This window comes from Schistocerca americana, chromosome 8 (genome assembly GCF_021461395.2).
Source record: "Schistocerca americana isolate TAMUIC-IGC-003095 chromosome 8, iqSchAmer2.1, whole genome shotgun sequence".
Taxonomy (NCBI): Eukaryota; Metazoa; Arthropoda; class Insecta; order Orthoptera; family Acrididae; genus Schistocerca; species Schistocerca americana.
The window spans coordinates 31,569,301-31,582,985 of NC_060126.1; the positions used below are offsets into that span (position 1 = coordinate 31,569,301).

At 39.7% G+C, this 13,685-nt stretch overlaps 1 protein-coding gene across 5 annotated transcripts in view; it reads left to right on the plus strand.

Annotated features, from left to right (window-relative positions):
• The window catches only part of LOC124545425 (tau-tubulin kinase homolog Asator), a 643,583-nt gene that overhangs the window by 521,834 nt on the left and 108,064 nt on the right, over window positions 1–13,685 (plus strand). For all 5 annotated transcript variants that reach the window (XM_047124343.1, XM_047124340.1, XM_047124345.1 and 2 more), the window contains 3 exons: window positions 887–1,034; window positions 10,425–10,639; window positions 11,837–12,007. In XM_047124343.1, the coding sequence (XP_046980299.1) occupies window positions 887–1,034; window positions 10,425–10,639; window positions 11,837–12,007 (534 nt within the window). The remainder of the gene's footprint in view (window positions 1–886; window positions 1,035–10,424; window positions 10,640–11,836; window positions 12,008–13,685) is intronic.

A 13,685-nucleotide genomic window follows, 5' to 3' on the forward strand; every position in this document is an offset into this window, starting at 1 on the left:
ATAGATTATTGTGGGCAGCTTGTGCCTTTTGATGTAGTTCAGCAATGGTTCTTGCAGGCTGCAGAGAACCAGTAATTTCCCACTTCATCTTGTCCCATGTGTGCTCAATTGCCAAGAGATCTGGTTATCTCACTGGACAGCACAATTGTTATCTACCATAAAGAGCATACTGTGTTGCAGCAGCCGTATGTGGAGCCTGTCCACATGTTATGGGAGGAGGTGTAGCAGGTGGGGGACGGGCTATGATGTAGTGTCACTGATTTCATTGTCTTCCTTCCGTAAATTTAGGTTGTCATCATCCGTAAAAAGAAACACTGCACTACAATCAGCTCATGCTTATACATTGTAATTTTATGCGTGAAACATAAATACTCTCTTTGGAAGGAGCAAGCTGATCAGTATATGGTTGCACTCTTCATGTCTGGTAAACACTTACAGTGGCATGATAAAACACAAAGACTTTTATGTTTGGTTTGGCAAAAAAATTTTAAATCTAATTTCTACATAGTTGTGCTAATGCACGTTAAGGATCTTTCGTCCAATAATTCAGTGCTTAGAGTAACTTTTCTCTTCATCACCTCTTTCTTCACCTTCAATAATTACTACTTGCCTTTCACTCCTGATAAATGAACTTGTTTTGAAATTCGTGTATCTATTAGTCATTCTGCAGTTGTATTTATTTCAGCAGTTTGTGAGCAGGTGTACTCCTTTAATTCACATTACCTCATGATTTATTACTGTATTTTTTGTTAATTAGCATAAAATTTGTTGCTTGCCACAGATGTTTAACCGTGTATAATTTGAATCAGTCTTACCACTGGCAGCGCAGTATTGCGCTCTGGTTTCTGACATTGATGATTTTTTTCTTTTTTCACTTTCTGAATAGGTTCGCAAGATCGGTGGGGGTGGCTTTGGAGAGATTTATGAGGGACTTGATCTAGTTACCAAAGAACAAGTTGCCCTCAAGGTGGAATCTGCCAGGCAACCAAAACAAGTACTAAAAATGGAAGTTGCCGTACTGAAGAAGCTGCAAGGTTTGTATGGAAGTCATAGCAATGGCACTGAGTTTAATGTCTTGTGGAGGACTTAATGATCGTTTAAAGAATTAAAAAAAAGCTGCACATACACAACAATCTCCATCAGTAGTACTTTGTTTTACACTTTCAATGAAGCACTATAGCTGGCCGCTGTGGCTGAGCGGTTCTAAGCGTTTCAGTCTGGAACTGCGCTGCTGCTATGGTCACAGGTTCGAATCCTGCCTCAGGCATGGATGTGTGTGATGTCCTTAGGTTAGTTAGGTTTAAGTAGCTCTAAGTCTAGAGGACTGATGACCTGAGATTTTGAGTCCCATAGTGCTTAGAGCCATTTCAAGCACTTGTTTCGCTCCTTATGCACTTGAGTGAGATTTGTCTTTTCGGCTTCCCCTTCTACTCCCAAAACTTTTTCATTCTTCCTGACCTACCTACCTGTTCTTCATCAGTTATGGTGTGTTGTTTCCATTTGAATGTTCTTTTTTAGTTGTCGTGTCACTGTTACTCAGAAATGTCTTTTCTTCTCTGATTTAAATCCTTTCTTTTTCAATTTGTTGCACTGTTATAATTAACTCTTCTCAATCAACCTGGAGTTCTTTGAACCCTGGTGTTATTTTTCCAAAAGTGGGTGGTGAGCTGTTTCACTAGCCTAGTTTTTGGCTGTCTTGATGTGTGGCAGAAAAAGGCAACATTGATTTATCACATTGTATGTATCAGTGATTCACTTTGCCACTACACCACTTCATCTGGCAGCAATCTTCATTGCTCACTATGCGGACCTACTTTTGAGTGATTCTTCTGTCTACCTTCTGCTGTTTTTCTGTTGTTGATTTGGTGTTCAACTTTAATAGTGCTTTGCCTGCATATATTGCTTCAAGTTTAATAGAGTAATAGTGTTTGGAGCATTTACTATGATATGTTTAACCTAATTTGGAGGAAAAAATGGTATAGAATAGTGTGTTGTATTAGCATTGGTAGTGAAATTAATGTGTGTATTACATTTACCTACATTGTTTCTTCATCCACAGTTGATGCTCTGGGTAAACCACTTTCAGTTTCAGTATACAATAAACGTAATCAGTTAGTATTGTAGCACAGCACTCTTCTAAATATATTGGGTGTAACAAAAGAGTACTGACAGACTATGGAGGGTTTCAGACGGTGTCTCGAAGAACAAATCGAGAACTGGAAACCGCGTTCAGAAACATCAGCCAAAGACACTACAGTGTCAGATCTGCACGGTCCAGCACGCTCAGGTAGGCCATCCTTTTGGTAGAGATCTCGAGTTTGTACACTGATAGATCCCGTGCAGAACTTTTCACAATAAACCTGACATCATTATGCGTGTAAGATGTTATTGAGGAAATTGACACGTGTCATGACGACACTGCAGAGTCCACTAAGTGTTACAACCACAGACACGTCAGCTGTTGCAGGGATGGCCCATCTGAAGGTGTTGGAGCTTGCAAGATTGTCATCAGATGACATTTCCAGGCATGGCTTCCTGTCATCAATTTGCCCCTCAAAACACTTTCTGTGTTCCCTTGAAGTTTGCCTGTTTTGTTTTGTTACACCCTGTATTATCAGTATAAGGAAGTACTGTAACTCGTGCAATTTTTTATTTATTTATTTTAAGGAACAATTTATACTACACCAGTAAATAAGCTTAAATTAAGGGAAGACGTTATCGTGATCATTTACTAAAATTTGTAGATTTTGCATAGTATGCCATTATTTAAGTTTGCAATTAAAGTTGGAAAGCAACAAAAGTGAATGGCTGTGTAGGTGATACACACTAACAGACAGTAGTCCAAGAGCATAATCATAATTTTAGATAAATCAACTTGTATCACGTGCACAGTCACATGTTGAGTGTTTCAGTTAATGTGTCACGGAAGTTATTTGATATGTCACAGTGCATTAGAAAGGACTGCTATCTTTGATTGCAAATCATTATTAAGTGCTGAACAATGTTTCCTACACACACACACACACACACACACACACACACACACACACACGTGAATATGTTGTGAATTTATTTTGTTCTTTCAAATAAACATAACCAATTATTTACTGTTGCATGTGTATGAGTGTTATTAGAACTCGTGGCTTGAACATGTCCTACTAACATGTTTTTGATTGTAACAGAATTCTTTGTGTATTCATCTCTCTTATGCCACAGTGTACTAGAACTCTGTTGTTAGTATATTGCGTAATCAGTGTATAGTATATTCCAATGGTTCCCAAACTTTTTTATAATGCAACCCACTATTTTTCTGGAAACATTTTCGTGACCCAGTATATACATATGTGTACTGTACCACTGCAGTCACTACTCAGTAGTTAATAGTAATATAAAAATTATATATAATATGAAACTGAACTTAGTATTGTATGAAAAAATGTTTTGCTGAGTAATAATTTTGAAAATGGTGAAGGGAACATAATTAATGAAAAGAAACAATATTTTGGTCCATAAGAACTTTATTTCATGCAGATTAAATGGTGAAAGTAATACTATTTGTGGTATTGTTTAGTCTTGGTGTATTGACACTTTCTATATCTGGATTGAAGCTTGTTACTTTGTCATAAATTGTTTTCTGTGCAAAGTTTGTTTCTATATTTGTTTTTTAAAAAATCCAAGCTAGAAAAAGCACATTCACATAAGTAAGTAGTTGTGAATCCCATTAGTTCCTTCAAAGCTGTGTTCGCAAACACTTGACACTCTCCCTTTAATTTGATCCAAAATAGGATTGGGCTTAATTCTTGAATAAAATTTTCAAAGAAGAATCACATGATAGTTCTATCAGGGAGTCTTCCGCAGATGGTGACAGTTTTAACTTTTTAAGATTGTCCTCTTCAAACAGATTTCTTATCCATAGCAGTTCATCAGGAAGTCTTGGAAAGTAATAACTACAACAAGAAATCAATATTAATAACACTCTTGAATAAGCAAACAACTATCAGTGGAATTAACATGAAATTTTGAGTTTGCTTTGTGGGAACAGCCTAACTATCATTTTGAAAGTGGAGGTGGTTGAACTTAATTGTTACTTTTCTGTATTGGGATAAAAACAATTACGTGAAAATTATGAACGTGTTTAATAAGGAATACTTTGAATGTAAGTAATTACTAGTAAAATTATTTCAGAATAAGTATCTGAAACTAGAGGCAAATTCCTCAAGGTGTTGCTTGATGGCAGCTGCTGTTTCCTCGTTAACTTTGATTCCATGTGTTTCTAAAGAATCATTGTGGATTGGGAATGCATCAAAACAGCTCTCTTTCACTTTAGTGGATCATCTTTCAAGTTTTTAAATAGTTGCTTTTATTTTATGTTGACCATAGAACTTCTGAACATCCTTCCCTTGCAGCAATATTGAGGCTATTAAGAGCACTGAATCTGCCACCCAAGTATGAAAGATGTATTAGCCAGTTTTCATCATTTAACATGTCCAAGAAACTGCTCACAGGTTTTGCATTACTTTTGTGCTCCAAGAGGAGATTCTCAGCGCATCTCGAAGCTTAAATACTCTAGATAGCACTTTCTCTCTTGACAACCAACATCCTTCACAGTGCAGGGGAAGTGTTTTGTGCTTGCTGCTCATCTCATCGCACAGTGTGGCAAAGAATCTTGAATTTTTAGGTCTAGATTTAATGAAATTCATGATTTTCACTGCATCATCAATGATTTTCTTTAGGCTTTCAGACAGGCCTTTACATACAAGGGCCTCTTGATGCAGGCTACAGTGAGACCATTGAACAGAAGGGGCAACTGCCCTAACTTTGCCAGTCAAACCCGAATAAATGCCAGACATAGTATGGGCTTCAGTGATCATTGCAACACATTGTGTCCACCCTATTTCATTTTCTACCATAAAGCCATCAAGACATTTAAAAATTTCTTCCCCTGTTGTTGTCATGGTAAACATTTACAAAAGAGCGTTTCTTCTTCTATTCACATCAACTTCAAACCTAACAAAAGCTAAAAGAATAGCCTCGCCAGCTGTATCTGTGCTTTCATCAAACTGAAATGAAAAGTAGTCTCTTTGCTTGAAAACTGCGATCATGGACTGTTTTACAAACTCTGTTATTTCATCAATCCTTCTCGTTACCATTGTGTTTGATAGGGATATTTTGTCAATTAGTCTTGTGTGCTTTTCACTAAATAAAGCATCAGATACTATTTTGGCCACTGGTAAAATAATATCCTCTTGGACGGTGTGACCTGCCCCCTTTTTGGCTGTTGGTAATGGCAGTCGATTGCACTTGCTTATTTTGTTCCCCAGAAATCGATTTTCTCATCACTGATTTCAGCTTTAAAAATATTCATTTTTTGTTGTGGAAAAAATTTATTGACTTATTTACATATTCTGGATGTATCTTTGATAAATGTCTTTTCAGTTTTGAGCAAGTACTTCAAAGCTCACAACGCACTGAGATAGTGGCTCTTGATCTGTGCCAGAAAACACACACACATATTTCAAATAATCACCATTGTATATGCGAAAACAAAATTTTGCCTCCTTCCAGAGGCAAAACCTTTTGGTGTATTACATGATGCAATGGCACCGGATGTGGAAGGTTCATCGTAATTACATGAAATCTGTCTTTTACAGCAAAATCCTGTTTTAAACCACACATTCATAGTGAAATAAAATTAAACAAGCTGCCACAATAAATACGCATGCACACACTATACCAACAAACAAACAAACAAAGTACTCTCACAGTCATTAGTCACATTGTCGCAAATGGAAGGGCAAGCGGTGTTGCATTATCGCAATTATCAATCAGTCCTGCACCTGCGCTGTTCTTGTTTCACTCAGAGCATGTTATTAGGCCACAATAGTTTCTTGCATAGAATAATTTTGTATATAACTGTTCAGATTATGAAACTTACCTCTTGAAATAAGATTTCATATTTTCAGTCAGTAAGATATTTTACTTATATAATGGAAGGAAACATTCCACGTGGGAAAAATTATATATAAAAACAAAGATGAGGTGACTTACCGAACAAAAGCGCTGGCAGGTCGATAGACACACAAACAAACACAAACATGCACACAAAATTCAAGCTTTCGCAACAAACTGTTGCCTCATCAGGAAAGAGGGAAGGAGAGGGGAAGACGAAAGGAAGTGGGTTTTAAAGGAGAGGGTAAGGAGTCATTCCAATTCCGGGAGCGGAAAGACTTACCTTAGGGGGAAAAAAGGACAGGTATACACTCGCACACACGCACATATCCATCCACACATACAGACACAAGCAGACATATTTAAAGACAAAGAGTTTGGGCAGAGATGTCAGTCGAGGCAGAAGTGTAGAGGCAAAGAAGTTGTTGAAAGACAGGTGAGGTATGAGTGGCGGCAACTTGAAATTAGCGGAGATTGAGGCCTGGCGGATGACGAGAAGAGAGGATATATTGAAGGGCAAGTTCCCATCTCCGGAGTTCGGATAGGTTGGTGTTGGTGGGAAGTATCCAGATAACCCGGACGGTGTAACACTGTGCCAAGATGTGCTGGCCGTGCACCAAGGCATGTTTAGCCACAGGGTGATCCTCATTACCAACAAACACTGTCTGCCTGTGTCCATTCATGCGAATGGACAGTTTGTTGCTGGTCATTCCCACATAGAATGCGTCACAGTGTAGGCAGGTCAGTTGGTAAATCACGTGGGTGCTTTCACACGTGGCTCTGCCTTTGATCGTGTGCACCTTCCGGGTTACAGGACTGGAGTAGGTGGTGGTGGGAGGGTGCATGGGACAGGTTTTGCATCGGGGGCGGTTACAAGGATAGGAGCCAGAGGGTAGGGAAGGTGGTTTGGGGATTTCATAGGGATGAACTAACAGGTTATGAAGGTTAGGTGGACGGCGGAAAGACACTCTTGGTGGAGTGGGGAGGATTTCATGAAGGATGGATCTCATTTCAGGGCAGGATTTGAGGAAGTCGTATCCCTGCTGGAGAGCCACATTCAGAGTCTGGTCCAGTCCCGGAAAGTATCCTGTCACAAGTGGGGCACTTTTGTGGTTCTTCTGTGGGGGATTCTGGGTTTGAGGGGACGAGGAAGTGGCTCTGATTATTTGCTTCTGTACCAGGTCGGGAGGGTAGTTGCGGGATGCGAAAGCTGTTTTCAGGTTGTTGGTGTAATGATTCAGGGATTCCGGACTGGAGCAGATTCGTTTGCCACGAAGACCTAGGCTGTAGGGAAGGGACCGTTTGATGTGGAATGGGTGGCAGCTGTCATAATGGAGGTACTGTTGCTTGTTGGTGGGTTTGATGTGGACGGACGTGTGAAGTTGGCCATTGGACAGGTGGAGGTCAACGTCAAGGAAAGTGGCATGGGATTTGGAGTAGGACCAGGTGAAACTGATGGAACCAAAGGAGTTGAGGTTGGAGAGGAAATTCTGGAGTTCTTCTTCACTGTGAGTCCAGATCATGAAGATGTCATCAATAAATCTGTACCAAACTTTGGGTTGGCAGACTTGGGTAACCAAGAAGGCTTCCTCTAAGCGACCCATGAATAGGTTGGCGTACGAGGGGGCCATCCTGGTACCCATGGCTGTTCCCTTTAATTGTTGGTATGTCTGGCCTTCAAAAGTGAAGAAGTTGTGGGTCAGGATGAAGCTGGCTAAGGTGATGAGGAAAGAGGTTTTAGGTAGGGTGGCAGGTGATCGGCGTGAAAGGAAATGCTCCATCGCAGCGAGGCCCTGGACGTGCGGAATATTTGTGTATAAGGACGTGGCATCAATGGTTACAAGGATGGTTTCCGGGGGTAACAGATTGGGTAAGGATTCCAGGCGTTCAAGGAAGTGGTTGGTGTCCTTGATGAAGGATGGGAGACTGCATGTAATGGGTTGAAGGTGTTGATCTACGTAGGCAGAGATACGTTCTGTGGGGGCTTGGTAACCAGCTACAATGGGGCAGCCGGGATGATTGGGTTTGTGGATTTTAGGAAGACAAGGCGGACAAGGGTTCCACGACCGTGGTACTTGATCGTCGGGAGTATGTGGCTGAGGGACTGCGTCAGCTTTCAGACAACACCACATACAAAGTTTGCCAAGGTAACCCCATTCCCGATGTCCAGGCGGAGCTTCAAGGAATCCTCAGAACCTTAGGCCCCCTGCAAAACCTTTCACCTGACTCCATCAACCTCCTGACCCCACCGACACCCCGCACCCCTACCTTCTACCTTCTTCCTTCTTCATCAGTGACAAGAGGATTCATTTCTCCCCAACTAAACCCAAATATGCTTTAAGCTTTTTGCTGTTGAGAGAATTTGTGCCTCACAGCTGCAGCCAAATAATAATAATAATAATAATAATCCCAATACCACAACAGATAAGTGCAGACTTTGCAAACAACAAATAGAAACAGTAGATCACATCACAAGAGGATGTACAATACTAGCAAATACAGAATACCCCAGAAGACATGACAATGTAGCAAAAATAATACATCAACAACTCGCCATACAACATAAACTAATAAAACAACATGTTCCCACATACAAGTATGCACCACAAAATGTACTGGAGAATGATGAATACAAATTATACTGGAACAGAACCATTATAACAGATAAAACAACACCACATAACAAACCTGACATCATACTCACCAATAAAAAGAAAAAATTAACACAACTAATCGAAATATCCGTACCAAATACAACAAATATACAGAAGAAAACAGGAGAAAAAATTGAAAAATACATCCAACTGGTTGAGGAAGTCAAGGACATGTGGCATCAGGATAAAGTTGACATTATACCAATTATACTATCAACTACAGGAGTCATACCACACAATATCCACCAGTACATCAATGCCATACAGCCACATCCAAACTTATATATACAGCTACAGAAATCTGTAATTATTGATACATGTTCAATTACCCGAAAGTTCCTAAATGCAATGTAACATATACCGTACATTTAAAAGGAAGTCACGCTTGATCAAGGTCCGTGTCACTTTCCATTTTTAACCAGACATAACGTCTGAGAACGGAAAGAATAATAATAATAATCCTCTTCTCTTTCTTGTGCTCTGTTCCGCACCTGTACATTGTGTGCACAGTATTAATGCATTTAGCATGGTTAATTTAACTATGTGGTGCAATAGTCCAATGCTGTGGACAGCTGTTAATGTCACTCCTTTGACATTTTTAATCAGTCCTGAGTGTGAAAATACCAGCAGGGCACAGCATCAACAGGGAGCATCCACTGTAGGCAACTGTGTGGATTTTCAGCATCAGGACGGACTAAAAATGCCAAAGGAAGGACATTAACAGTTTTCAACTGCAGTGGACAACTGCACCACAGGATTAAGGGGTGCTCAGATACCCTTCCTGTTGCTACCCCTTTAGTCCCCCATGACAGAATGTGTGTACCTGAACTGTCTGCATGTAGTGTTATTCGTGTGAAAACCTGTTCAAATTTTCTATATGTTTGTAAATCATGCAACTGAGATGGGACTTTGGTACCAGCCTAGTATTCACGTAGTAGAATGTGGGAAACTGCTTAAAAACCACATTCAGGCCGGCCAGCGCACCAATACTCTGGGCTGATACGATCCAGGACTGGTGCATCTCTCCATTCTGGACGCAGTGCTTTAACTTGCTTGGATATCTGGGCAGATGATGACAACAGCAACAGCAGCAGGATAGGCACAACTACTCTTCTGATTCTTGTCGACGTGGCGCCAAAATACAGCAAAAAGGCCAAAGTGGTGGGTGTCTTTGTATCTTCACTCTGCTCCATAGATTGAACTCCCCTAGGCCTGAATGCATTACGTATCTGTCTCTCAGTATAACCGTTTTGTCAGAACACTGTCTTCAAATGTTGTATTTCACTCGACAGGCTCTCAGGGTCAGATACCACATGTGCTCTGTGAACTAACATACATAATGCGCTACCGCATTGTGCAGGATGATGGCAGCTTGTGGCATGCAGATGTAGATCTGTATGCGTTGGCTTGCGGTAGACACTGTGTCCCGAGGTTCCATCTGCTTTTCTTCCTACCAAGACATCAAGAAAACCTGTGAAGACTATTTACAACACATCCACCGGGAAAGCTTGAAGAGTCTCAGCATTCTTGTTGTCAGTTATCTCAGCTATTACAAACTGTGAAACTCTTGACAACAGACCTAATACTTACCTACCATTCAGCAAATGTTCTATTTTCAGCAGTTCTCTATAGATAATGTGCTGCTCAGTGTTCAGACATTTTTCACAACAATAAAGGCATTATTTTTTCTCTGACCAGTCCATCTTCCGGACATCAGGCGTTGAACATTTGTAGTCACTGACCCAACACTCTTAGAGACTGGAAGCAGAATTACACTTAGAGAAGCAATAGAACTAAAGACAACATTTGTTTATATTTCAGGAAAAGAACACGTGTGTCGATTTATTGGGTGTGGACGCAATGATCGTTTCAATTATGTAGTGATGCAGCTGCAGGGTAAAAACTTGGCAGAGTTACGGCGTGCTCAGCCACGAGGGGCATTCTCCCTCTCCACCACATTGCGCCTTGGTTTGCAGATTTTGAAGGCTATTGACAGCATCCACCAGGTCGGATTCCTCCATCGGGACATCAAGCCTGTGAGTAGTTGAACACTGTCATTCAAATAAAGTAATTTTTTATAAGTAATAAGTTGTTATTAGTTATATTTAAGCAAAAAATGATCAAATATGATGGTAAAACTACCACATTATATTTTGTGCATCCAGCTGTAACTGCACGAATGTCAAGAATTTTCATGTGGTATTGAACAGAACTAATTGGTGAATAGAAAACTCTACAATGGTTTCTCAAATCCTGTGATTTTATTTATATCTTGTACAAAGCTGAAAAATGAAGTAAGTTCAGAGCACTAGGGAGAGAAGTTGTGTTCAGTATAGCTTCAAAGAAAGTCACAGCGAGTAATTCACATACACTAGTAACAAGTGTATCCAGAACCATTTCATCATTCACTGATAATCAGGCACATGTTAATATAGACCAAGAAATAAACAATTAAAGAAAATATTAATGAAGTACTTCAATTGGGATGTTGCGCAGTATAGCACCAAAATATGCTCACTATGGTGGAGGGAGAAGAAATGCTTGGAGGCTTTTGAGATGGGAATCTGGAGAAGAATGAAAAGTGTGGAAAGGACATAAAATTCGAAATAAAGTTGAGTGACAAAGACTGAACATGAAAAGACAAATAGAGAAAACAGGAGGAGGAAAATAAATTTACAAGGATGCTGGATGAAAATGGGCTGTGTAAAAAATGATGCACTAGAGAGAATGGTGATTGAGAAGAACACTAGAATAGAAGAAGGTACCAGCCGATTGATAATCTCAAAATAAATGTGTTACATGCAGCTATGTAAAGACTGGTGGAAAACAAGGAGAACTGGAGAATGTTGAACTTGTAGTGATAGACCTGACCAGGGGTGGGACACATCGTCATCTAGTACTTGTTTGTGCTCCTGTTGTCAGCAGAACTTTTCTCAATTAACTTGTAAAATGAACTGTGTAAATCAGATACTGCTGTCATTGAAGAAAATAAACCTATAACAGGGAGGACTCTTGCACACATTCTGGACCAGCCATCCACATTTAATTCCTCATGGTCATTAATTCTGTTTCTGAGTCTACCTCATAAGATTTTTGCCATGCCTTTTGTGTCTGACATTTAAATACTTTGTTACAATAGGAGGGTAGATTACACGAAATAATATATACATGGTGATAGTTGCCTAAGAGCATGTAAAATCTCTTCGTGTCATCTGTTTTTGGTTTTGTTTCAGTCTAATTTTTCGGTGGGTCGCCTTCCATACACTTGCCGAAGAGTGTATATGTTAGATTTTGGTCTGGCACGTCAATACACTACAGCTACTGGGGAGGTCAGAGCTCCACGAGCAGCTGCTGGTTTCCGTGGTACCGTACGCTATGCATCCATCAATGCTCATAAGAATAAAGTAAGTATGTGTTATGTCATGCTGTGTACACTGTTTCAGTTTAACTTGTTGTGACAATGGGAAGTCCTGTGTGGACTGCAAGCTTTAAGAATGAGAAAAGGGACAACACACTGTACAGTGTAAATGTCAAGTAGTCAATAGGCACGTTGAAATGGAAGCTGCACTTTGCTGTTCGGCATCCTATCTTGTCCACACACCCACATGCAAAGGTACAATCATCTAAACACAAGTTTGAGAGTTGAACTGTGATGTCCAACTCTTCAACTTTTTTTTCATACCTGGTAGCTGTTCAGTGTCCCCACTATATAGTTTACTCATTCCATTATCAGTTTAGTTCAGACAGTTTTCAGTTAAGATTCATGTGCATTTTGTATGATACACCATTTTAAAAAATGAAATTTTCATCTTATAAGTTATTGTGTTCACACCAGTATCTTAAATTTTGAATTTTTAGTTTAGTATAAAGTTTCCTCAATCATTCAACCATCTGATCTCTGGTGTTTCTCGGATGACAGCAAAAAATAATGTTCTCAGTTCTCTGTGCATTATTTGTGCATATTTAGCTGTCATTGCCGTCTACTATTCTCCCCTCGCACTTGCAAATAAAACCATGATTTCAAAACTATACAGTGACTATTCCCACTTTTTGAAGTAATTGGCAATGGTAGAAATTGTTACAATAGAGAATGCATTGTGTCTTCTTACAAATGAGAAAGTAGGAGAATGATTCAGTGAGGTTAAGGATTTTGAAGTAGATGGCAATGATGGCTGAAATTTCAAGGTGTTCTGTCTAAACGTATTCATTATGTTAATTTTATTTTCATTTAGTTGTCACTTTTCCCTTTTCCATTGATTGGCTGCCTGTATGTTCTCCAGTCAGAATTTACCACAGGCAAACAATGTCCACCTCATGGTTTGTGTTATGCTGTCTTGATCCGGCAATACTTCCCTTTGAAGTACTGCTTCATATTCTTCCTAGTCATTGTTATGGAACAGTTCCTTACTTACATTTTTACAAGTTTTTGTGCCTTGTGCTCCAGTTGTGACACACCTTCAGGCAGTATGTATTCCTGTGGCCTGAATTTGATCCCACACACGTCTCTGTAGTCCTGGTTCCCAGTCATTTTTCCTCAGTTTTCTGACTTTAAATGTTCCTGTGATGAATGTGTTGTCACAAATGAAAGCTAGTGCCGTAATATCCTTCATATCGCAAGCTGTCCAAATGTCAGGCTGAGTGATCGGTTATCCAGGCCAGACTCAAGTTTTCATTTTCACTGACATTCCGTCTTATTAATTTCCAAGTCTACAGAAAATTTGACTCATTTCTGGAGGTATGCTCAGTAGGACTAAATGGTTAATGTGGCTGTGCACCATATGTAGAAAATATGTATCTGAAGTTGACTTTGCACAAATTTGGATTTGGCATGATATCTGGGAGCTGCCACATCAAAACCAGTGTTGGTACTGGTTTCTCACGTAACAGCAAAAATAGTATTCTCAGTAACATATCTGTTTGTAAATATTTGTCTATGGCTACACATTACTACTCCCTCCCCTCACATTTGTAAATAGAAGAGTCATTGCATAATTTTAAAAATGCTATTTCTTCAACACACTTGCAAATAACAAATCATTATGAACCATTTATTGCGGTTCTCATGTATCTATTGTGTTTGAA